Consider the following 27,147-nt stretch of genomic DNA (forward strand, 5'->3'; position numbering starts at 1 on the left):
TATGGACAACTGCAATTTTCAAATCACAGTAGGCAAAATGTGAGTAAAATACCTTTTCAAATGAAATTTTGTGGTTCTGTAGAGTTGTCCTGTCCTGCACATCAGATTCTACAGAAAGAAAGAAATAAATTGTCTGTTTAGTTCAGATCCCTGCATCATTCCCTCTAATATTGCGAATCATATCGCATAAGTCAAAACATTCATGATTATATATTTTTTCAACATTTGTTTAGCCAGATCAGAAGGATGACACATTAAAGGACCTGATAAAAACACAATAAGTATAGATGCTTACAGGGAACTGAATACTTCAGAGTATGAAAATGATGTGAATGCACATGCAGGTGCAAAAATAAACACACAATCACACTAAAATCATATTCACACACAGGCATAAGTAAATGGGGAACACCGGAGCAGGAGAGGTCTTGGTCCCTAATGATGCTTTTTTAAATCCAGGCAGTGCAAACTATGCGGTAGGAATGTAGCATCCATCAGCTACCTACAGCTTGGTTGGAAGGGAATCTGAGAATTATTCTTCACTATATGGAAGATGTTTTTTTTGAATTCAAGTTAAAAAAAGAAAAACAATAACATTGGCTTCTATTTGCAGACTTAAAGTAACAGCTATCTATCTGGACTTTAAAATACTACATTGTAGTAGGTATTTTAGGTTAATTGTACAGTAGCTAATATGGCTGACATGTTTTGGAATGACTATACAATATAGCATTGGTATTTATGAACAACATATTATCTGAAGCCGTAATCCCAGAGAAGGGGTACAAGCTGCTGTTTGCTTGTAAACCGTTAAATAAAGGACTTGTTTTGCTCCAATGTTACACCAGGAACACGGGAGCTTTCACACCTGTCTGCTAAGAACACGCTGATGAAGCTGTGCATGATCACTGAGCAGCCTGCCAGATGAATCCTTCCAAGCAGATGGTCACATTTTATGACATCTAGTTAAAAACATAAGGTGGTATAAAAAATGTCATTTTTCATAATTTCACTCTGTCGTGGTCTGTGCCAGCCTGGGATAACATTAGTTTGAATGTTTTCAGCCCATGGTGTTATCAGCTGTTATCACTTCCATTATAATGCTTCAGACAGAGCAAAATAGGCAAACTGCACCCTCATTCAAAATTAGAAAATGTGGTTCATATTGTGATTTGAAACAAAACTACATGGTTAGGTTAACATAGCTTATGCGACTTTACACAAACTACTTAAATACTGTACGTCAACCAACGTTTAAAGTCTGGGTATTCAAGTCTTAGCTTAGTCAAAGATAAAAGGACATTTTTCAGTCTAGTTTTAATCAGTGAAAACAGTTTTAGTCAACAGATATATTGAACATTTCAGTCAATCTAGTCTATCTTAAATATCTCATTTTGTTGTCATTGCTAACTTAAACTTAAGTAAGTAAATAACTCCTGACTGAGCTTTTGTGCTGCCTGTATAGTCCTGAAATGGCGCAGGAAGCACAGGACATACATCTGCTGCATTGGAAAACAAATAAATATATTTGTTTTCGAATTCATGACCTCCACGTGGCGATCCAGTTTTCCAATAGAGGGCAAATGCTTACCGAAACCCAATGTCTAGGTTGAGTAGGGCGGTCACACTTGAAATCCATGCTCCTATGGCAACTCATGAAGGCAATTTAATTACATTACATTACATTACATTACATTACATTACAGTCATTTAGCAGACGCTTTTATCCATTGGCTGATAACATTCAAAGCAGGTGTTCATACCTGAGAATTACAACTTTATTGGATTTTGCACCTCACGATTTACTTCCAGTGCCAACCTTCAGTGCTAATAAAGGAAGTAGTGTGCCCTATATGTAGCAATGTAGAGGTTGCAGCAGGATATTGGAGTGTGTGTTACAGACCTTTATTTAACCTTAGCCCTTTTATTTGGCATTGGATTTAAAAATGTAAAAGTGGTTTCAGGGTTTTTTAGAATCATCATGACATTTTTGTCTCACGATAGAGTTGTCAGCAGGATATGATGTGTACCTACGTATTGAGGCCGTATTGTATTACCATGTTTCCATGATGTGATTGAGTCAATACACAAGGATTCTTATGGAGACAAAATCAGTTAATTATATAAGTTAGCTTTTAGTCAGTGGAGTCATGTCTGTCTAGTAGCAATTATTTAGAATCACACAGAGGCCCTACTGGTAATCATACAGTCTTTGGGGAATCTACAGTCAGTTCTACAGCATTCTGGAGGTTTCCTTTACAGTGGCAAAGCCCATTTCTGTGGATACTTTCAGTTCAGTCTTTATCAGTAACACAGTAGCACAAAGTGTTGTCAGTGGTGCATGTGTGAGTGGACAGATCATGGTGAGTGACAGGGTCATTTCATGGCTAGATGTGTGCAGCCAAAGTGATGCATTAGGTAACCGAATTAGGTTGAAAGAGTTAAAGTGTGGTAGGGACTCAAATCAACCGTGCTCTGTTTTTTTCATTTTTTAATGAAACACTCAGTGACACAATTGATTCTGTTTTGTTGTCTAAAAGTTAATAGAACTGATTTGATATGGGAGCAACAAAAATAGTATTTGTCCAAAGGGAAACGGACGTCATGGAGCTGCAGGGACCAAATCACCATGAGGGATTATTTAGAACCTAAGATTTATTTTCTGGGTGATGAATCAGAACTCATGCTTCCAACGTTCCCAATGATCTTAAAGAGCCATCGATCAATTCTTGAAAAGGTTGAGCAATTATTTAGACAGTACAACAGAGAACTGGAAGTGGACCATTTTCATCAGGCTGTTCTCACACACTGTTCGTAGCTATACCTACCAAAATGACTGCAGTGGCACTACATTTCGTGTTTCCAGTCATTCCTTGGAAAACACACAAAAAAATAACAAAATAACTTCAAGATATCTTACTCACTGTTGTGTGAGGATACATTGTTTCCTTGATAGTATATACATTTTGTATTAATGAATCTGACCACAAGACCATGGCAACGTCCACAAGAAACAAAGAGAACCAAGGTTAAAAGGGACATCATGTAGAGAGCCAGATAATGGGCAGCGTTGAAGAGCAGCAAGACGAGGCAGACATAGAGTAATGTTAGAGTCAGAAGGACAAAACAAAGTGAGACCAGGACACAGAGAGAGAGAGAGACAGTGAAAGTGAGTGACGCAGAGTGTAATTGCTGTGGGACTCATCAGGACTATTGTACCGTCCGGTGCCATGCTGGTTCAAAGGAGCCTTCTGTGGTTAAAGTAGTGTTTTTGATGTGTCTGGATGGAGTACGGTCATTAAGTTATCACATGCTGGGAGAGCGGTCTCTGTAATGAGATCTGTGGTAGCTGCACTACGGTTGGTCTTCTCTCTCCCTGCAGCATGCATTCATTTTGAAGACTGAAAAAAATGCAATAGAACCTCACTTCTCACGGATGACAGCTAACTGAACAAATGTTTTAAAAAATGAATGACACAGAAACATGCTTGAAAGGGAAAAAAGTAATTTATGCTGTGAGATCAGACACAATTTTATGACTCGCATATAAGTGAAAATCATTGCTACACATCTGTCATGGCTCTGTTGGACATTCATTTTTTATCGAAGGATGGCATTAAAACTACAAAATGATGTAGTTTGTACTTTGGTTCTGAAAAAAGGAATTCTGTAGCTGGTTCATATTGATGCAGAAAATTAATTTTCCTGTTTACAAAAGCTTTTATGTATGAATTGAGAGGCCTGTAGATACAATAACTTTGTTAATCAATCTAGCATTGATAAAGAAGTACAACGGAAAATATACACTGATAATTCAGGAATCTAAAACAGGTAGAAAAAGACCAGTCGCTCTAATAAGCTATCTATCTTATTGCTGTCTTTGGATCATTTTGCTCTCTTCTTGCTGGTTCCGTACTTTTACTACTACTGTCTTCACTTAACCAACAGCTGACTGCTGGCGTGGAATGTTGATGCCTCAACCCTGCAGGTTGTCAAAAGGCAATATTGGTAAATGAAAAAACACAAGCTGATGCAGAAGTCCATGCAAGAGGATGAAGGACAGTCATATTGTACAAATCAAAACACTTTCAATAAAGATTATTGAATATATTAAGATGATGATATTCATATCAAATGGACTACATCAGGACAGAACAGGGTGAGAATATCAGAGTTGCTTTTAATAATTCATTGGATTGGAGCTGGCATAGCAGCTTGTCATGACGCTGTTCTATATTTAAGCATGCTAGATTTAGTTGTTTCAGTGTCAACGCACTTCTATGACATTTTAGCAGCTAGCGACAAAAGTCAGTGCGCTGAAAGATGAACTGCTTTCTGGAAACAAGCCGTCAGCTGTGTTGATGTCTGAGCAGAGCTGCAGCTCAGAGAGGAAACACATGTAAACATGTGATATCCATCAGGACTGGCAGTGCTGGATACCGTCTCGTTTATTTGGAGTCTGTGTGTGCACAAAACCACAATATCATTATAATGTGATGATGACGTTTTAGAAAGATCATTGAGGCCATGTAAATGAAATACAGAGCATTCCTGCTGTTTAACAGTAGTTTGTGGTATTTAACTCCCAAAAAATCTCACCTAGTACAAACTCAGTCATGTCCTCAGCTCACCAGTGTTAATTACAATAAAGAACATTTGGAAAAATATCTCCTCAGCGTCCTTTTTTCCACGAATAAGACGAGGTGATGACACCAACGTCATTAAACTATGACTATATCAATAAGCAATTAAATACAGTTTAAAAAATAAAATCTTTACCCAAATTTAAAAAAGAATAGGACATGGGAAAAAAATAATATATATATATATTTGTTTTCCAATGCAGCAGATGTATGTCCTGTGCTGCCTGCGCCATATCAGGACTATACAGGCAGCACAAAAGCTCAGTCAGGAGTAATTTACTTACTTAAGTTAAAGTTAGCAATGACAACAACATGAGATATTTAAGATAGACTAGATCGACTGAAAGGTTCAATATAATCTGTTTACTAAAACTGTTTTCATTGATTAAAACTAAACTGAAAAAAAAGCTAAGACTTTAATACCCAGACTTAAAAAATACTCTCGTACCTTACCTTAAATATGAAACTGCAGCCAGGATATGGATGACTGCCTATTCCAGCTGCTGTCTGAGTACTGGGTCTCAAAGCATACTGCTTGTGGGTTCCATGGAATCAACTGCTCACCCTTCAAGGCTGTCAGACCTTGTAAAACAAAGAAGGAAAAAAAAGACTCTTTAAGGTGTCTCTTCGGGGGGTTGGAACTCCCTTTCTGTTTACTTCATGTTGAATTAAGCATTGGGCTTTTAAAACCCGAACTAGGACACTTAACTGCAAACTAGGCCATTTCCCAGCGCTTGTACAAGCTGTTTAATATCTCAAATAGTCCCGGAAATATTTCAACACGTTGCATTATTCTGAAATTTCCCTGTGATTTGCCATTCCGGAGGGGTTTAGAATAGAAGCTCCATTGTTAATGTGAATTTTAGCAGATGCAGGCAACTTCATAGAGGGTGAATTTTTCACTGTTTCCGTTCATGACTCCCTGTCTCCCTCATCTCTTTCTTCTTCATGTGTCTCTTTCTCTCCATCTGATCTCCCTCTGCACAGGTTGGCCTTTTCCCTCGCGTCTGTCTCTGTCTTTCTATCCGTCCTGACCTATTCACCCTCCCACATCTCACTTTCCCTCACTGTCCTTTTCTCCTGCTCCTGTCTTATTCTCTCCTTTTTCTCAAGGTTTGACCCAGTTTTGTAGTTGTTGAAGGAGGATCCTGAGGGATGGCCGCACACACATGCACACAAAGACGCAAACAGAGTGGAGGAAATAGAGGCAAGAATAGGCATGGCCCGTTGTTTGTGTTTGGTTCCCTGAGGGTCTCTGTCACCTCTACTCACAACTTAACTTCTACATGCTGGTGTTTCCTCTCAAGGTAGTGTGTTGTGATAGGTGTGTGTGTGTGTGTGTGTGTGTGTGTGTGTGTGTGTGTGTGTGTGTGTGTGTGTGTGTGTGTGTGTGTGTGTGTGTGTGTGTGTGTGTGTTTGCGGAAACAATGTTAAGTCGTCTACACAGCCAAAAACGTAGACAGGTGCTGGACAAAAAGAAAAAGTAATGAAAATATAAATAAAGGTCCTTGGAATATACATTGCCTAAAATGGAATACACAAAATGAATCAGGAATAGCTGCTCAACCATAAGGCCGATGCATATTTTTGGTCTCCTTTGAAAGGTACGAAGCTTAACATTTTTATTACCATTTCAGAGTTAATGGAGATGCAATAAAAATTAAGATTTTTATCCTTGCCTAGTATATAATCTAAATGTCAAGGGCGATATCACTATGATAATTAAGATCAATGGATATTGATGCAACTTAATGTCTTGTTATACTCTACTACTACAACGAGGACTTTACATTTGATGAAAATACACTTAAATACAACATATATGATACAATTCATAGAGATAAACTCCTCCCATGTTTTTGCTGTGTTAACAGTTTCCATCTTGGTTGTTTACTGTAAGTTTCACTTGAAAACACTTTCCATATGGCCATGTGCAATAGTATTAAACAATATATGACCAAAGAGCTCCATGCTATAAAAGAGTAAAGGAGAAAGCAAAAGCTCACAGGGCTCAAACAGATATCATAAGAATCCCCTAAATTAGGAGAATATAATCAAATCAAACTTGTTGCTGTATTAAGTACTAAGATCAACAACTCACTCACTTGTGAAGGTTGACTACTTCGCTGCTGTGTGTTTCGTTTTGAGGTGCTTTCAGGTGCTTTACAAAGCTTGGAATTTCTACTGTCCAGTGATGCTAAGCATAATATTTTTTTTAACAGAACTTGCTCGTATAATTAAGAAGGTTGAATTTGTATCTTGTATCTATCTTTCTATCTTTTATTGTTGTTTGAATAGTTAGTAATAAGAGAAAAATTTGACAACATTTCACATATTCTGATAGCTGAATAATCCATGTTTTCAAAACAGTGTTGCATTAATATCTTCTATAAATAGATCATCTTCCAATGGAATTTTTTTCAAACTAGGCCTAAAGAGTTGAAACGGTACTTGGACCGTCGAGTTAAACAGTTTAAGTGAAATTTATTAGCACATCCAGTTACATTTTGAGCTAATGCTCTTCTTCAATTTAAAATTATTAACTAGAGATGTCACTATCATTAATGATCTAATAAATGATTGTGAGATTGGGAACTGGCAGAAATGGCACTGAGCAAGAACAGAGAGCAGAACCAGATATTTTGAAGCAAAGTGATTAATGTGCCAACATTTTGTATTCACTGGGCTCTCATATAGTCAGCCTACTACTTCCAAACATTTTAAAGTGTTCCCTTAAGTCTTGATTATCGTGTGCATGTCAACAGAATCATCATCAAAACATGCATCAGTTGATCCTTAAGTGATTCAGAGACATCGGTTTCCCCTTAACTGTATCTTTATTTGGAGCAGAATCAGTCAGGCCTTTCAGTGCACACTAAGACAAGAAAAGTCCTTTATGTCCTTCCTGCCCTTTTAAGAAAGTGACTTAAGTTGATTTTCATTTATCATGTTAACAATGTAGAAACCATTTGAACAGCTATATTGGCTTAAATGCACATTGTACAGTGTTTGAAAATACAGAAATGTTCTGTTAACTTTGAGTGATGATTGATTTCATTACTATATCTAACACTCCTTGAATATTACAGAAGGCCGCCACCAGCAGCCTCTGAATGATATCACTAACACACAGTTTGGGGTCCCACAGAACAACGTTTATCTTAAAATAATAGTTATTTCAAAATCAACCATTTGCCAAAAAAAGGGCGTCTATATTAAATGAAGGTGTCTAAATATGTAAAACAAATTGTGTTAAAACAAAATAGGATGCATATGCCATGCTTTGCGTTGTATGGGTTATGCATGAACATATATATATTTATTTTCTTTTACAGAGAGTAACTCACTACATCTGTCCAATGAGTTCCAACTCCACATTACACCAAACTCAAAGATAACTAAATACTATAAATAAAAGAATGGAACAGAATTTCAAAGAGACTTATTTTGGATTTGGGTGGTGCATTTATGGGAAAAAGGTTATGTCAGCATCAATTACAGATAAAGAGCTATAGAGTTTAATTACATTTTTATTAATCATAGTTTATAGCAGGAGTCTCTGAGAACCCAAACGCAAGTCTTGTGTTATTTTTATTTACCTGATTACAGAAAACTCAATGACGTCTGAGTTCATAACATAATCCAGAGGCCATTCACATTATCTAGTAAATCACACGTTGATTTATTTAATCTGGTTTAATACGGATGTATGACACCAAAATGAACAGATTTGACTATAATTGGTACAAAAAGCTTTTTTGTAAAAAGTCTCAATTAATGCTTTGTGAAATGTTTGTTTTCAGAATGGAGTTTGGATCAATCAGGGCATACATTGTATCTTCTCTATCAACACCCAAAATACCTTCATCAACTTCAGGCATAAATGCGACAGTGACTTTAGTGTTTATACCACAGCGAGGCCTGTCTCCGTACACATTTAGGTAACACAGGCGGCAACAATAATTATCTCCCACTTCTTTTTGATTCAACAACACCAGGACATCAGGACCTGAGTGAAGACAGGTATTTTTCTTCGTATGTAATTGCATTGAAAGGTCTTTTTGCATTAAGTGTGAACACAGCCACAATGCATTCCCCAAGCTTAACCACAATGTAGTTGTAGCAGAGCTGTACGGATCAAATCAATGGTCTTGACTGCCGACAGGGTTGGTTAAATCAAAATGCAATTGGGGCATATAATCTTAATTCAGTTTAAATTAATTTCCTGATCACTACCATGTACAAAGAAACAAAAGCTATCAGCTCAGTGTACCCAGCATAATAATAAAACACAAGCATGTCCAAGATCACTCAAAGGCAGAGGAATATTGTCTAAATTCAACAATTCACTGTTAAAAACATCAAATGATGAATCTGTGTGTTACCTGGTCAGAGAGTATGACCTTGGCTGGTTGTATAAACAGTTTTACAACCTTTAGTTTTTTTTCAAATAGTTACACACACCCAAGCATCCAGCCACCTAAATCCAGACATGCACACACCCACACCCACACTCACACTCACATAAACACATGCAACCCTGCTCAAGGTGACAGCATTGATAGCTGCTTATACATATTCATGACACTTGCATTACAATAAATAAATAAGCAGCTTATTCTTTTTCTTTCCAGAATATTAAATGAAGGGCATTTGAACCTTCGGCACACCGCCAAAACCAGCCATTGTACTTCCACAAATTACAGCAACAGCAACTGCACAAAGAGGCAGGGATACAAATATCATAACATTGCCCCATTTCAGAGATTCATCTCGCCACCCCAAAAAAAATCAATTTGTTATTCTTGCTCCTGCTTTTCTTTAGCGCTCTGTCGCTGCAGCCATAGAGGGGACACATTTTGCCTCATGTATATTTCAGACGCAGCACATTGTGCACAGCGCAGATAGACACGGCGGGGTGAAAAGTAACAGCTTTACCCATAGTTTCCATTTCATTCCTAGTCATTATTTATGGCGGCTCTTTCCAAAACGGCAGTACAAACTATGTAATGCATGAAGCTATTTGCCTCAATGATGATGGAGAGGCAGCTGTAAACAAACTGTGAACAATAATGTTAGCTCATGCACACCAACGGCAGGAGAAAGGAAATGAGGGTTATTGGATGAGGTACAACATTGTTTATCTTGTACCACATACTTGGTTTTGATCAGTATTGGTGTGAGGTATGTGCTTGTTGAGTCAGCAATGTGCCGTAGTGGCAAAATAAGGTGCACCTTAAATTGAAAAAGGGACAAAGTAAGAAGAAGTACATATAGTCGGTGTAAATAAGAGTCAATAAATTGTTGCATAGAAATTAAAATTGTATAAATGATAAAACCACCCGTGGCAATTACAGGTCAAACTTACCATGAGAAACTTTGATTATGTGTAGATTTTTGAGCGATGACAAGCAATAGGAATAATTATATAGAAATAGACAATCTTCTTGCTGATGGTCGTTTTTGCTTATGAAGGTAATTTAAAGACATAAGTATTAGAGTAACTTTAGTGGCCCATTGAATTTGACCTTCATTTCTAAGATTGTCTTACCTCAGTTTAAAAAAATCTATACAGATATGGTGTCTGTGTGCGCTTCATAACTAGTAACGAGCGTGCACTGGGGCCCGTCATAAGAAGGGTCACTAGGGCCCGTCGTAAGAGCATGCACTAGGGCCCGTCAAAAGAACGCGCACTGGGGCCCGTCATAAGAGCATGCACTAGGGCCCGTCATAGGAAAATGCTCTAGGGAGTGTCATAAGAACGTGCACTGGGGCCCATCATGAGAGCATGCACTGGGGCCCGTCATAAGAGCGTGCACTAGGGCCCGTCATAGGAACATGCACTAGGGAGTGTCATAAGAACGTGCACTGGTGCCCAACATATGAGCATGCAGTGGGGCCCATCATTAGAACATTTACTGGGGCACGCAGTAACTACCTCAACCACCGCCACACAAGCAGGAAAAAACAACCTGCTAGTTGTGATGAAATAATGACAAATGTGAAATGATACATTGAATTTTTTTTTCCTATGACACTTTTTATTTAAAAATGTCAGCTGACCCTCAGTGTATGTTAAAAATAATAAAATAAATTGTCATGTACAATACAGCGCCATATTCCCCACTCCTACCAGACACAGTAGGAATCCAGTTCTGACACAACAAATAAGAACTGTCATAAAAATGTCACAGTACTGGAATGATGTTGATTTGACAGTAGTGACCCTTTAGCAGCAAATAAATAAAGACAAGAAAGCCCTCTCAAGTGACAGTAATGCCATGCAGAAGCAGAATAATGATTTTCACACTTAAACTCACTATCTTTTGATCAATCTATTTTTGGAGGCAAGAGAACATTTTGTTGAACATTCCCTTCTGTAGCTGTTAATTATTTAGCTGGCGAGTGTGCATGCTAATGATGCAGCGTTATGGGTTTGCTGCGTTCATGTAGAAGCAAGTTTTGCATCATCTCAGAAGCACTGAAGTGCACTTTACACTGAATAAACACAGCTGAAACAGCTACCGATGTTCTGACCATTACACGGTTACTACACCAAAGAGCTAACTGGTTAGACAGTCTGCATATTTCCTCAAGATTAACTCCAAGAATGTGAAAGACTTTGAGCATGCTGCAAAGAACCCTGACATTCAGTGGTGCAAACACTGGCAAACATAGAATTATTTTCTGTACCTTTTTACTCTGCAAGCTGTCTTCACTCAGTACATGTGACTGTTGTGATAGCATTAGCATAGCATGTCAAATCATATTGAGATCTTTGAAAAGCAGGTCAAGATGTCTGACTTTCTCCTACATCCAATAGATATTCTGTTTATTTATGGAAACAGGAAGCCATCCTCCAATGTTGTTGTGATATTCTGTGCTACATGGGATCCTGCAGCCCCCCAACAAGCATATTCTGGTGCAGAAGACTATGAACACTGATGTTAGGGGGCTGCCACATTCCTTTAATTATGCTGTGATGTTATTGTTTATGGAGGAATAGAGCAGGCTGCACGCCGTAACGCTGGCATCATTCCCAGGTCCAATGAACCCACAGAAACATACAGACTCACAGCTACCTGGTTCTTCACAGGGCTTGTTGGCATTGCAAAGTCATGTGAAATCAGCATTTTACAGTGCAGTAGCAGCAAAATGTCCCAACTGGCACTAGTGTGTTGCAAAGTTAGCATTATTACAGGTAAGCAACAAATAAATCCATATTAATCAGTGTACGTTCCTGGCTTCACCGTATCCCTGTTCCTCCCATTGCATTCTGCTCAGAGGTAGACAGCTACTGGAATGACAGAAGTACATGCGTGTGTTCATACATATGTAGAAGTTTCAGATTTTCCTGTGCATATTCACGGTGGAGCATTTGTTTGGGTCTGTGCATGGTAAGGTAAATGGACAAGGTGATGCCCGGCCAGATGGCGTGTATGTTGGATTCAAGGTGTCACCTTGGCTTGGTAATGAGACAGGGAGAGGTGTGGTAGAAGCAGCGCGGTGGCTATTGACATACAAAAGACCTAATGAGTTGTGAGTGCACACTTTCTCTTGGCTTGGCATTGCTGCAGAGTCAAGTTAACACATTCTTGAGAGTTTTACACAGTATTTTTATAATCTTGTTGCAGCAGAAAACAAGAAGGAAAACATTCACGTTGACTTGCCTTATTTCCTTTTGATTTTGTTCTATTGTCTTTGTAGTTTGACCCTTATAAGACACTAAAAATTCTGATATGTCCGCCTATTTCGCTTAAATTTGAAAAGTTCATTTTTAAATCTTTCTACCGTGATTCCCCACACTCAAGGAAGAGCAATGCTGAATCACTTGAATAACCTTTAAAACTATTACAAATAGATGCTTTCAACATTTTATTGTGCATCTTTAAATGTGGCTCAATATCACTTAGACTACATTTGACTTTAAACTCCAAGAGAAAATAACTTCCTTTCAGACAAGAGCTTTACTATGTCTGTAATCAAAAGGCTTAAAGTACGTTGACCTGTTTTTGTGTAATGTGCACAAAAAAGGTCTTAAATGAATCTCTGAATATTTGCCTAAGCATAAGTAAAGTTCATTAAGTGCCATGTCTCATGTTCATGATGTTTATACAGCAAGGCTGTCTCATATAGGATACATCTTCAGTTTCAAGAGAGAGTGAATGAGCTGTAATGCTGTCAAAATGTCCTTCATTAGTGTCATTGCCTTATAAATAAGCCCTTTTGAAAACAGATTAGTTCTGCTGGATGAAGCTAAGCAGCATCCACTCTGTGGAATCGCATAGCTCGTCACATCTCACTGTCTGATGATCTTGATTTTTGGTCTGAAGACTTTAGATATCCATCTATCCATCTTCCGTAACCGCTTATCCAGTTAAGGGTCGCGGGGGTGCTGGAGCCGATCCCAGCTGTCAATGGGCGAAGGCAGGGTACACCCTGGACAGGTCGCCAGCCTATCACAGGGCAGACATATAGAGACAGACAACCACTCACGCTCACATTCACACCTACAGGCAATTTCAGAGTCATCAATTAACCTAAGCTGCATGTCTTTGGACTGTGGGAGGAAGCCGGAGAACCCGGAGAGAACCCACGCTGACACGGGGAGAACATGCAAACTCCACACAGAAGGTTGTCTGGCCCGGGAATTGAACCCGGGCCCCTCTTGCTGTGAGGCGACAGTGCTAACCACTACACCACCGTGCAGCCCGACTTTAGATATGTAAAACAATTTTATTTTGAAATGTACTGTTCTTCCTGTCCACCTTCGGTCTCCGTCCTCCAGTCTCTGTTTGCGGTTCACTCACGCATGAGCAGATGAAAAGTCATTAGCTCTCTCCCAAATTGCTACCTCGTGTCTCATCTGTAATATTTATGTGCTGCACTAACAAATACAGAAGAGTGACAGAACGGCTTATTGCCACAATGAGAAGTAATGAGATATGTAATTTGCTGTTGCATGACTACATAAATCATTTAAAGCCCTGCAGTCATATTCACTCCAAAGGTGCTCTACAATGGACCAGTCCTGACATTAATCAATGCCTCTCTGTCTGTCTCATGTCTCTCCCTGTCTGTATACTTTGTGTATTCACTTTTAGTTCAGGTTTGTGATTTTGATGTATCGCCAGTTGTCAAGTTTTATATTACTTAAGACAGCTTTGTTTTCGGCTTGACTTTGAATGAGAACTTCGAGTTAATTTATAGAATGACGTGTCTCTTTTCAAGTTTTAAAAAACAACATTTCAGGCTGTTCCTGCGGTGTATGTATGTATATGAATGTTAGTTAGGGTCCTGATGGGCAGGTGGCACCTTGCATGGTAGCTCCTGTTATCAGTGTATGAATGGGTGTGAATGGGTGAATGATTAGTAATGTAAAAGTGCTTTGAGTGGTCGGAAGACTAGTAAAGCGCTATACAAGTACAGCCCATTACCATACAAGTACAGTCCACTTACATTCACCAAACTTTTCACTTTTATTCCCATCTATATTATAAGTGTTTTTAACAGAAGGGTTTGTCCAGATATCATTCTAAGGTTGATTTATAGAACATATTATTACTAAAATATATATTTTTTTCTTTTGACAGTTTTCTGTTTTATAAAGAGATATCCAAAATTCCCTTTGTAAAAACCTTTGACTCCAATACATCAACAGAATGATTGAACCTGGCTTCATCAGGTTTATGCTCTGGACATTTATGCAAATTAGCACATTTTAATAAGACAGTGCTTCATTTGCATATTAAAACATGCAATTACGGAAAACTTTTCGTACCAAAAATAATTGTCTTTCTGCAAGTAATCAACTGGATAAGTTTCTATTTATATTTGTAATTTTTCTTTCATATTCACCTGTGGTGTCTCTGCATAGCAGGGGAATGATACGAATGCCTGAAGAAGAAATATTCAAATCAAGCAACATCTGTAGACAGACTGCTGACATAGATCGCTGTGATGGAGTGGAGGAGGTGAGGGTCAGTTCAGTGGAATCAAACTGAAATGTGATTACTGCGAGCATTCGACTTTGTTCGAAGCTAAAAACGGGTCTCTCAATAACATTGAGCTGCAACAGTGATGAAACAAACATGCTGCTGTGTCTGCAGCCAGCAACTGGGTGATGACTGGCTTATTACACAGTATATAGTGAAAACAAGTTACTGTTCCACTGGCCGCTAATATGCTGAACTTCTCTGATAAAGAATTCCCAACAGTGATTGGTTCAGCCTATTGCACTCTAATTGCATCACTGGGCAACATGAGGCCACTTTGTAAACAGAAAATAGATTGTATAATTAAAAACCATGCCCACTGGCCCTTTATGATGACCAGTAAAAACATACAATAAAGGAAAAATCCATTAGTTGGTATTCCAGTCACACATCCAGCCTTTTCAAGTTCAAGTTTGTTTATACATTTACGCTATCTATAGTTTTCCTGCAGTAATCTAAATAAACTTTTTTTTTATGTTAATTTTGTTCTATATAGCTATTTTATTATTGTTTATGAAAGTTTCTTCATAAGTCATGAATGCAAAGCTACTGATCATCCCATCCTGGTCTTAGTCCCAAGGGGTCTTGATACTGACGCACAAGAAACACTTTAGTATGAAACTCAGCAGCTTTTCCCTTCAGACCCTCATGTCAGCGGACGGGAGTGGTGGTGGATGGGGCAAACAAACCAGGCTGCTCTATCCGGCATTCATAGATATGAAAAACAAGGCACAGTAATTCATAGATATCCTGACGACCTTATGTGACAGCATGCATTAAGCAAATAAATAGATCATTGCTTACATTATCATTTCTCAAAAAAAAAAATATATATATAATTCTCAGCTGTTGTTGCTGATTGAGGGACTTCCATAACTTTACCTTTTTTAGGTGATGCTCCCCACAAGGATGAGCACTGCAGCTAACCAATTAGATATGTCACAGGAAATTCACCACTCATCACTATCGCATGTATGTTTGGTGTGGGCCCCCTTTGACCCCCAGAAGAACGCTTCTGAGGTATGCAAAGGACACACTCACACATACACACACATAGATAGAGAAGCATTGCCTTATAGTGAGATGGCTGAGACCATGGTTGCAGATGTGGAGTCTGACTAGAAGTGCTGTATGAGATTTCCAACTGTGAGTGTCTTGTGAAGCATTGAGCACCACTAGATCCTCCAGAGGTCAGAGACGCTGAGACACTGTGGCTCCTCTATTGTTCAGGGTTTGAGTCATCATGCCTCTGCATATTATAATGCACTGACTCTGTTTCCCCGCTCCCTCTCTCGACCTGTCTCTCTGTCTTTATCTATTTCTCCAGAGAAATTTATTAGGAAGTCGACATCATTAAGCACCTTGACTCATGTGCTGCCGGGCTTTAATGTTTAATTTCACACCAAACGAGGGGAAGAGGACAGGGAGGAGGAGGACAAGAGGGAGGTGGAGGGAGGAGAGGATAGAGGGTAGAGGATCACAGGGGTGGATATGTTTCTTAATTTTATGTGTGTGCATGTTTGTGTGTGTGTGTGTGTGTGTGTGTGTGTGGAGTCATCACAAAGTAAACCATAAATCCTTCACGGCCCGTTCTCTCCGGGAGCAGCACCGGTTGCATTTGTGTGTGTGGGCTTGTATTTGTGTACATATGCTCATTATTGTAAATCCAGTAATTAGCCTCACCAGTGCATAGACTCAGGGGCTCTAATTGGACCCTTAAACCTACTGCCTCTCAAATGTCTCACTGTGCAGCACATAAAGATGCTGAACCATACACACCGTTCAGACACACTGAAAGCATGTACGTAGTTCTGTGTAATGCCCCTCCAAAACACACACACATTGAAAGGCTCTCTCCAAGATAAATAGCCTTCAAGGACCGGTGTGCTCAAGGATGAAGTACTCAATATTCATTCATAGCCAATAACATCCACCCTCTCACTCACACACACACACATGATGAGACATAACCATCTTGCTCGGTATCCTGTATCGAACATTAAATCTAGATTCCAGGGCCACCTGCGTGTGTGTGTGTGTGTGTGTGTGTGTGTGTGTGTGTGTGTGTGTGTGTGTGTGTGTGTGTGTGTGTGTGTGTGTGTGTGTGTGTGTGTGTGTGTGTGTGTCAGCACATTGGCTGCAACAGACACCTCAGCAGCTTCAGACACCCAGCAGCTGTCAATAACTCATCACTTCTTTCATTAAGGGTATTGAGAGACGGTCGAAAAGGCTGTGTGTGTGTGGGTGTTTGATTCCCTGCTTGTTCAGTGACTGTGCTGTTTTTAGTTAATTCAAGGTCCATTTAGCCAGTATGCTACTGTGTGTATGTGTATGTGTATGTGTGTGTGTGTGGTTCGAAGGCTGACGCAGATGGAAATGTAACACCTAGGAACTAGTCTCAGAATGCAGTGTTTGCATGTCTGTGCTGACAGGTAGAAGCAAGGCTGATATAATGTGTATTAGTGTGTGTGTGTGTGTGTGTGTGTGTGTGTGTGTGTGTGTGTGTGTGTGTGTGTGTGTGTGTGTGTGTGTGTGTGTGTGTGTGTGTGTGTGTGTGTGTGTGCAGAGGGGAGATTGACGTAGGCGGAGATGGCGTATTAAGAGACCATCGGTAAACACGCTAACTCCTCCGAGGGAGAGGAAGAAGCGGGGGTGGAGAGGGAACACGAGCTAACAGCAGTGAACAAGAGATGAACGGTGAGCTAGTGGACTCTAAACCAATGAACTGGTGGGGGATTATAAGAAGAAATACTCCTTTTTTGTCTTAAATGCATGCAATGTGTGTATTTGGGGTGGAAGGAGAGGGGCAAACAGGTGGGAGCATAGACTGCAGAAGAGAAGGGGCTGATATCACATTTTTTATGAATCTTTCTTTCCTGCAAAACTTGTTCTTGTACTACTTGGAGGAAATTTGCTGAAATGATGGAATAATGATTAAATTCAAAGACAACTATAGGCATTTAGATTGGCATCAAAACACAATGGTTAAAGAGGATCATTGTAGAAGGAGTCTGCACTGATGTATACATCAATATGAAAGATGTACAATATATGCTGCCCACAGCTACTTCACATTGTGTAAGAAAGGTCCTCCTTCAGTTTATTAAGCTGATGTTGTTGTCATGGTTCAGTGTTTCACAGCTATGAGACCAGTAAAGTGAAGTGAGTGTATTTGTGAATCACCCAACCATCAGACCTATTGTCCACTTCACTTATGGACTTAGTGCAACTGCACATACATGAACCCAACAAGCAGGTGCACTTTCAGATGCCCACACAGCCTGTGAGCCATCCTACCTCTAGCTCCACTGTTTGTTGTGGCTTGCACCAACAAAATAGAGCCCAGCCTAGCTTTGAACAAAATATTGACATTGGTTCTTTAAAAGCAATACCAGTCAAACCCTAACTTAAGCCTAATTGGCATTAACATCGGTTCTGATTGTGAAAACATTCTTTATGGTAGGGTTTTTCTAATATATTTTTCCCACTCATTTAATCCCTTTCTTCCTGACTACTGACAAGGCCTGTTGCGTACTGTAGGTGTAATATTCCCAAGGGCCCAAACTGCCGCTCCGGGAATAGTGCAATGTCTAAAGTTTACAGTCCGAACACAAGTTTAGCTTCTCCTCATCTCTGAAACGCTGATACTTTCCTCAGAGCCTTAGGTTTTTCTCTGATGTTAGCGATATGTCGATGCCATGAGTGAAACACTGCAGATGGTAAGGCGCTGCAGCAGGGACTGTCTTCTAGGTTGAACAAACAAAAAGACAACAAGAGGCTGGATTGTTTTCACATTGTGATCTGGCCCTCGCACTGCGCGCACGTCGGGGTACCGGCGGGACTGCGACAATCGGACACCACGTCCAATAGTTAGATGCCTAAAAATACAGAAATTGACCAAATTACTGTAGAGGCCCCTATTGGATGAATGGAATGAAAAATTCAGGGTTCGTTACAGGATGCGATGCCGACATATTCTGCACGTTTCGTGATGATAGGCCAAATGGTTTTCAATTTAATTGTGTTGTTGTACAAAGCCACGCCCCTCTTATGTTCACTGCTCCATATCTTGTAAATGCAATGAGATATCAACAAGCTTTTATAACTATTGATGATATTGATTGTGTGATAACACAGAGAAAGTTTGAAAGCAATACGACTGCATTTAGGATGAGTATGCAAAAATGTGCTTTTAACAAAATTCGAAATGGCAGAAAATCTAGGAGGCGGAGCCTAAAAGTTAGAGCACGTGGTTCGTAGAGCAGATGGAACTGGATATGTGTGTAAAATTTCAAGTCAATCTGACTTACGGGATGAGGGCCGTGGCCTTTCAAAATCGAAATTTTGTAGGGGGCGCTATCGAGTCGACTTGCCACTCTGATGCATTAAAATCATATTAGGCAACTACATTTTGGACCTTTAATGTGTGTGCCAAGTGTGGTTGTGTTTCAAGCATTTTTAGACCTTTAAAAACACCTTCGTTTTCATGGCGAGGAATGCGTCGCTACGGTAACGGCGTTCCGCGAAACAACAAACTTTTAATAACTTTTATAATCACTAAGGTCTTTAGATTGTACTGACGAAATTTGAAGTGGCTTTGATGAATTCCCTAGGAGGAGTTCGTTAAAGTTTAGCGCCTGGAAATTGCGAAAAATACAAAATAAATTCATCCAAAATTCAAAATGGCCGACTTCAGCTTGGGTTTAGAGCATGGTGCCAAGATACTTTATTTTAAGTCTACATGTGATACATGTGCCTATCACATTTCATACATCTAGGTGAAATGTTTACCTACTAAATGTGGCAAGCCAAAGTATAGCAACATTAACTTTCTGTTACCAGTAGGTTGCGCTATGAGTAAGAGTAAAAATTGGACTGTAGATGTCTTCATGCCCAGAGTCTCATCAAACATGTGAAATATGGAAAAGATCTGACCTTGTGGAGTTGAGTTACATCAGTTATTTGTTCACGGCGAAGGATCGAAATTCGCCGAGCCGCCACGTTGCCGCTGTTTAACGAATTCTTACAATCTTCACCATGAAACATCATCAAGGTCTTAAAGCTTTTCTGACAAAATTTGAGAGGGATCTGATTAATCTGTGATGAGGAGGATGTAAGAGTACACAGCATGTAACTTCCTGTTGCCACTAGGTGGCACTATTACTATGATTTTAATTTGACATAAAGATGTCTTCAGGGTCAGGATGGCTTGACATATGAGAAATTTTGAGCATATTAGACAATATACTGACCGAATTTGAAGTCAATCGGTTTAATCTCTAGGAGGAGTTCGTTAAAGTACGTCACCTTGAAATGGTCAAAAAACGTCATACAATTCAAAATGGCCGACTTCCTGTTGGGTTTAGGGCATACGGCGAACTGGATTTTTGTACGTCCCATCATGTTACATATACCTACCAAATTTCACGGAGCTAGCAGAAACACAGCGTTGGGGATAGTCAAAAGGGGGCGCTATCGAGCCATTTGGTCCGAACTCAGCCCGACACCCCAAACAGATTGCAAATTTCGCCGAATCAGATTGATTTGCAAAATTTCAAGGGTCTACGTTTATCCCAAGCACCTCTTTTCCCTGTTGAAAGATGCCAAATACATTCTAAGAACAATAGGTCCTCCGCTCTGACTACGTCAGTGCTCGGGCCCTAAACATGTATCGGTTCCCTGTGTTCAGCTATAGAATGTGAAGTCGTAGTGTCTCTTCCCACCAGCATGTGTTGTGGATGTTAAATTGATGTGTGTGGTTGTGTTATTCCCCATGTGTCTTACAGATACAGCACACTCTGTGCTCAGTCCCAAGAGGATGAGAGACATGCTTACTTCAGGTTTAAAGTCTTGGCAAGCAAACAGAAATTTGCATAAGTACATGCATCTTATTCTGTTCCTACCTGCATATGCCTTGCTTCCAATAAGAAGGCTCACACAGTACACTTATTTAGTAAATGCACAGGACAGTCTGCCTGAAGAGTTGTTGAGTATACTTGTATTCAAACCAATAGTTCCTAATATTACAACAGAGACAGACAGACAGACAGTTTGAGTTGTAATGAATTTGATGTTGCTCTCTATAGGGGAAGCATTCTGATTTTTTATCCATGTTTCTCTTGTGTTTTGTGCATGTGCTTTCATTGCCTCTCCAATGAGCCGCCTCATTCTAATTTTCCCCAATGCTCTCCCAGATTAGGTGCTTCCACCAGTTTATGTACCACATAAATAATTCTATATGGGTAGCCGAAGGGAGCAACGGGAGTGGGAGAAGGTGAACTGGGGAAATGTTGGCATTGTTTGTTAAATGTGGATGTGATGTATTGTACGGAGCGTCCATTATCCTAGGATACGTGTTATAATAAGCATAAGAAGCAAAAGTCCACCAACAAACCAATAGTTAGGTTAACAGTCATTCCACAAAGTTACCCAGATGGCATTGTGTGTTTGATTAAAGAAAAAAGGATATAAAAAAATATTATTAACATAATTTTTGATTCTGAAACGTCACTATTCCCATGGTTTACAGAGATATACAAAAGCAACTTGTTTGGAAATAGATGGAGCAGGCAGCAGAGGAAACTCATCCATTTATCTGAATTAATCATTTCAATCATTTTATTTTTTCTTGTATTTAATTATGACTATTTACTATATTTTCTCCACTAGTCCTGATATCATCTTCACTTTTGCATCAACTAAGTTAATAAAGTTGTTCTACTATAATCTGTAGCTGAAGAACAAGGTCCCAATGCAGGAGAACCTGGAGCACACCGATCCTTTACATTGTTAGCACCGATTAGCATAGCGCTAATTCAGGCTTTTTAAAAACCCACATCCATGTTTGAACAACTCTCCATGCACATATTTCTTATTATCTCCAACATGTCCATCGGAAGGTGTCTTCTGCCATCTGATGCACATGATGGAGACAGGGGGGAAGGAGAAGGAGAAGTGTTTTAGATGATAGACAAGGAGACGAGTTGGTGAAAAACAGTGACAGAGCCGTGATATGAAATGCATACCCCTAAGCACAGCTGGGCTCGCTGTCATGTCAGCCTGTCACATGGGATCTGGCTAGAAATACTAGTTCTCTCCGTCTCCTCCAAAGATCCTTTTTAACACTGCCACTGCATGGCACTCTTTCACTATAGAACATAACACACATTATAGGACATGGAAACATGGCTTCAAAGAGATTTATTCAGTTTATAGGGACTGCATTATAAAATACCCCCCACTGTTTGTGTAGTGAAGTATAGTTGCTTACATTATATAAATATATATATATAGCAGGTAAAATAAGTATTGAACACGTCACAATTTTTCTCAGTAAATATATTTCTAAAAGTGCTATTGACATGACATTTTCACCAGATGTCGGTAACAACCCAAGTAATCCATACATACAAAGAAAACCAAACAAATAAGTTTAGAAATTAGGTGATGTGTAATCAAATGGAACGACACAGGGAAAAAGTATTGAACACGCTTACTGAAATTTATTTAATACTTGGTACAAAAGCCTTTGTTGGTAATGACAGCTTCAATACGCCTCCTGTATGGAGAAACTAGTCGTATGCATTGCCCCGGTGTGATTCTTCCACACAAACAGTCTTCAAATCTTGAAGGTCCTCTTCTATGAACTCTGATCTTTAGTTCTTTTCATAGATTTTCTATTGGATTCAAGTCAGGTGATTGGCTGGGCCATTCTAGCATTTTTATTTTCTTTCTCTGAAACCAATAGAGAGTTTCCTTGGCTGTGTGTTTGGGATCATTGTCTTTCTGAAATGTCCACCCTCGTTTCATCTTCATCATCCTGGTAGATGGCAGCAGATTTTTATCAAGAATGTCCATTCATCCTTCCTTCAATTATATGAAGTTTGCCAGTGCCGTATGCTGAAAAACAGCCCCACACCATGATGTTCCCACCTCCAAACTTCACTGTTGGTATGGTGTTTTTGGGGTGATGTGCAGTGCCATTTGACCTCCAAACATGGTGTGTATTATGGCATCCAAAGAGTTCAATTTTGGTCTCATCTGATCAGACTATATTCTCCCAGTATTTCACAGGCTTGTGTAAATGTTGTGCAGCAAACTTTAAACGAGCTTCAACATGCTTTTTCTTCAGCAATGGAGTCTTGCGTGGTGAGCGTGCATACAGGCCATCGCGGTTGAGTGCATTACTTATTGTTTTCTTTGAAACAATTGTACCTGCTAATTCCAGGTCTTTCTGAAGCTCTCCACAAGTGGTCCTTGGCTCTTGGACAACTCTTCTGATAATTATTTTCACTCCTCTGTCAGAAATCTTGCGAGGAGCACCTGATCATGACCGGTTTATGGTGAAATTATGTTCTTTCCACTTCTGGATTATGGCCCCAGCAGTGCTCACTGGAACATTCAGAAGTTTAGAAATCCTTCTGTAACCAATGCCATCAGTATGTTTTGCAACAATAAGGTTGTGAAGGTCTTGAGAGAGCTCTTTGCTTTTACCCATCATGAGATGTTTCTTGTGTGACACCTTGGTAATGAGACACCTTTTTATAGGCCATCAGTTGGGACTGAACCAGCTGATATTAATTTGCACTGACAAGGGGCAGGATTGCTTTCTAATTACTGATAGATTTCAGCTGGTGTCTTGGCTTTCCATGCCTTTTTGCACCTCCCTTTCTTCATGTGTTCAATACTTTTTCCCTGTATCATTCCATTTTATTACACATAACTTAAACTCTGAACTTATTTGTTTGGTTTTCTTTGTATGTATGGATTACTTGGGTGGTTACCGATATCTGGTGAAATCAGTAATAAACTACAGTAGAAACTACCAGCACAGCAACATTTTAACGTATATCTTCTCGAAACAATATTAGTTATGTAGTTCATTTCATCTGCAGAACGAAAATTAGAAGAATATTTTTATTATTGATGTAAAGTTAAAGTTAATTTGCATATTGCTTAAACAAAAAGAAAGACTGAGGGCACTGCATGTGTCTGTCTCCTTCAAAATAACTGGCCCTCCCCCATGGTAGATAGTAGATACTTTAAATCAGGACTCATGGAAAACATGGGTGGTTGTGGTCACATGGTACACTGAATTCCTGTGAAAAGTCCCAGACATCTAAAATATTGGTACCTATGGTTTGCAAAATACTGAACATTTTGAAATACATAAAAAAACATCACAGCAACTGATTCCTCAGGTTGGTTGAGTTCTGAGGGGCTCATATGTATCCTTGTAATTAGCACCAGTAACAGTAATGTTGCCCTGGTGAACAATCTTAAATCTTCCATGTCTTAATACCTCAGAGAGGCTCTCATCTGAAAATTAACTGAGATCAAGAATGACAAAGAGAGGGAGGGGGGGCTCAAGTACGTCTTTATCTGATCTAGTATTCATATAAGCGTATATCAGCATATCAGCATATCAAAGCCCGTCACCTGGATGAAGTCTTGTCTCAGCTTTCCTAAAGGAATGTCAGACATGAAAGAGAGGGTGTCTGAAGAGCTTTTAAAGAAGAGCTGAGCTCAAACACCGTTTCCTTTTAAGTTGTCATTTTAGGGGAGATACTTCTGAACTCCTTGAACTGATGAAATGCTGCCATGACCATGCATTCAAACTCCTGTCATTTCTATACTGCTGGTCATTGATTAGACCCGGTGTGTATGTGCATGTGTGTGTTCTCTGGTGAATTCTTGTGCAATACAAAAGCCCTTACAGTTGCAGGACCCTCTATACCGCACCATGCAGGCTTATTACATTGGGACATAACAGGTGACTGGACTACCTCAGTTTTCATTTCTCTCTGCTCTACTGAGACACATTACTCCTGACATTTAGATGTGTATCAGTTTGATTGGCAACCCGCCAGAAACTGTTTTACCATTGCACATTTCTGCAAACCATGGGAAATGCTGAATGTGGACGTTTTATAAAACAAAAATATGTCTCATAGGTCATATCAGCCATATCAGGCTTGCAAAAATGCACAATGCCATGTGGCTATTGTTTGAAATGGTTATGTTTAGGCAACAAAACCGCTTGGTTAAGGTTGGACAAAACGTCATGGTTTGGATCAAAATAATAACTTACTTACTCAGCGCAAATGGTGATTGTGCTGCAAACTCAGCACAACCACCTCAAATTGCTTTTTTTATGTCACATAACAAGCTTTAAGTCAATGTTTAATTTTGGTTTTATACAGGACATGAACAGCGGCCGCCTGGGTGAAAGTTCTGTGTTTTGTTTGAACCATCCACCTATTTTCAAGCCTTTCTTTTGCTTGTTATTATAACAGGAAACTTCAAAAATGGTCACTCCATATTCTACATCACTTGCAGTGACAAAACCTCCACATACAATTTTTTTTTTTCCAAATTCACTCCATGGTTTGCAAGAACTTACAATGCCAAAGGTTGTTCCTTGCCAACCTTGGCTGTGATTGTAGTCACTGTTATCAGACAGTAACATCGAATTCCAATCTCAAGCATGCACTGAAAATCCATTTATGCACTCAACTTTTAGAGGTATTAAGAAATTAACGTCAGCTTGGAGGAAGGGTGGAAATACATTTCTCAATGATGCATGGTAGAGAATACTGGTACAGGACATGCTTATGAAACAAACCAGTTTTGCTCTGTAACTGTAGGTGACTCAGTCTTCTGTTCTGCCTTTTATTATTTTACAAAAGAGTATTCACTGAGGCTGTATTATTGATCTCAATCACATTGAACTTCTATTAAATCTACAAAGTAAGGAGGTAACTGAATACATTATTAGGATATGAACAGAACAGGTTATGAACAGATGCAAACTGTTTCAGATTTTTAAAACTCTTTTCCTTTGTCTTCTTTTTACCTCAAACTCAATGCATCTCTTCCCATCATGAAATGAAAACAAAGCAGACAAAGTATAAAACTGTGCTTCATATAACTTCAGATCCAGCCACATAATCATAACCCCTCCACATTGTAAAACAAGTGAGTCACAAGTAAACCATACATTAGGTGTCCGTTCATTATTATTCATTTTTATCTTTCACACCTAATGATGGACTATGACAAAGGCTTTTAACGTTTGAGGAGCAAGAACAACTAGAGCAACGATAAAATATCTGACACTTTTTAATAATTATGCTCAGGCCACGGTGTTAGGAGTGACTGATTAACGCGGTGTGTGTTTGTGCGCATTTTGAGGGAGAACTTGAGGAGGGAATGATGATTAACGACAGAGCAGACCTTGAGAAGGACAGGCTGCCAGTGGGACAGATGACGGGAGACGGAGGGATGGGGGAGGGAGGAGGACGGACAGAGTGGAGAGGTGGACAGGGCTACAGAACCTCTCATTCTGGCAAATGACTGTTGAATGCTGACACATACAATAGCAGTCATTTGCGTACCGGATCATTTATTTCCCTACAGTGCATTGATTGATGATACATCATGTCTTAATGCCACAGCCGTTGATAGTTGAGCGGGAAGGCGGAGGGCCTTTATGACTTTGCTGTTCTCTTGTCTTCTGTTGTGCACACGGAGCACTCTAACCACAGCTGCTTTGGCTGTGCATTTTGGTTATTTGTGGACAATTCAAAGAGGAAAAATTGCTATTTAGAGGTTATAGCAGGTAAATATTTGGAGAATCACTCTTTGAGAATGTAGCTTCTTTGGTGATTACATTTGATTTGATTATGTTTTTTCCCTTGGCTTGTGATACTTAACTAACTTATGCTCAATGAAAGCTGTAGCATTTTACATCACAACCATTTTAGTCTGCTTACAGTGTACTCTTACAGTTTAATGGTATAGTTTGGATGTTTTGAAGTGTGGTTGTTTGAGATATTTCTCCATAGTCAGTGTACAGTGTATTACTACAGTAGATGGAGTTTGGAGAAACAGACAGGAGTACCAGCATAGGAGCAAAGTAATGTACTGCTTTGGATGTATTTTAGACACCTAAAAAAAACAATATCTGTTTGCTTTTTTTTGTGTTTAGCCCTGGCCATGTTTTTACCAAAATGAAATGCCATGGCCTGTAGCCAATATCAATACATGCAGTGAGACTTTTTTTTTCCTATAGGGACCTTGCATAACCACAGTGCTCTCTCATAGAAGCGATTCATGTGAATTGCCATGAGAGGAGTCCGGTGTGGGGCTGGATTGAGGTGGCATGCCACTGCCTCAGATTGTACTGTTCTCCAATCCATTTGTTCCACGCACTCCAGTCAGCAGCAGCGAAGAAAAGACTCCTCTTCACTGCCATGCTCAGGGGTAACACCATAGCTAAAGCACAAGCACCCTGAGAGGCTGCTGCCTTCCGCCACACACACACACACACACACACACACACACACACACACACACACACACACACACACACACACACACACACACACACACACACACACACATACAGTCCCCTGTCATACACACACACTGTCTCTGGGATACAGACTTTGGAAACCACCCTAGTGTGAAAGCTCTTGGTCGGGGGCAAATTAGAGTCAGGGAGTGAA

The 27,147-nt window shown here is 39.6% G+C and overlaps 1 protein-coding gene across 3 annotated transcripts in view; it reads left to right on the forward strand.

Annotated features, from left to right (window-relative positions):
- nlgn1 (neuroligin 1) overlaps positions 1-27,147 on the forward strand; it is a 277,347-nt gene that overhangs the window by 3,055 nt on the left and 247,145 nt on the right. Inside the window, exon 2 of one of the 3 annotated variants that reach the window (XM_054624197.1) lies at positions 9,921-9,935. The exons of the other annotated variants lie outside the window; for them this stretch is intronic. Coding sequence (XP_054480172.1) covers positions 9,921-9,935 — 15 coding nt within the window. The remainder of the gene's footprint in view (positions 1-9,920; positions 9,936-27,147) is intronic. 3 annotated transcript variants of the gene reach the window in all.

The sequence above is a fragment of the Anoplopoma fimbria genome, chromosome 3, assembly GCF_027596085.1.
Source record: "Anoplopoma fimbria isolate UVic2021 breed Golden Eagle Sablefish chromosome 3, Afim_UVic_2022, whole genome shotgun sequence".
NCBI lineage: Eukaryota > Metazoa > Chordata > Actinopteri > Perciformes > Anoplopomatidae > Anoplopoma > Anoplopoma fimbria.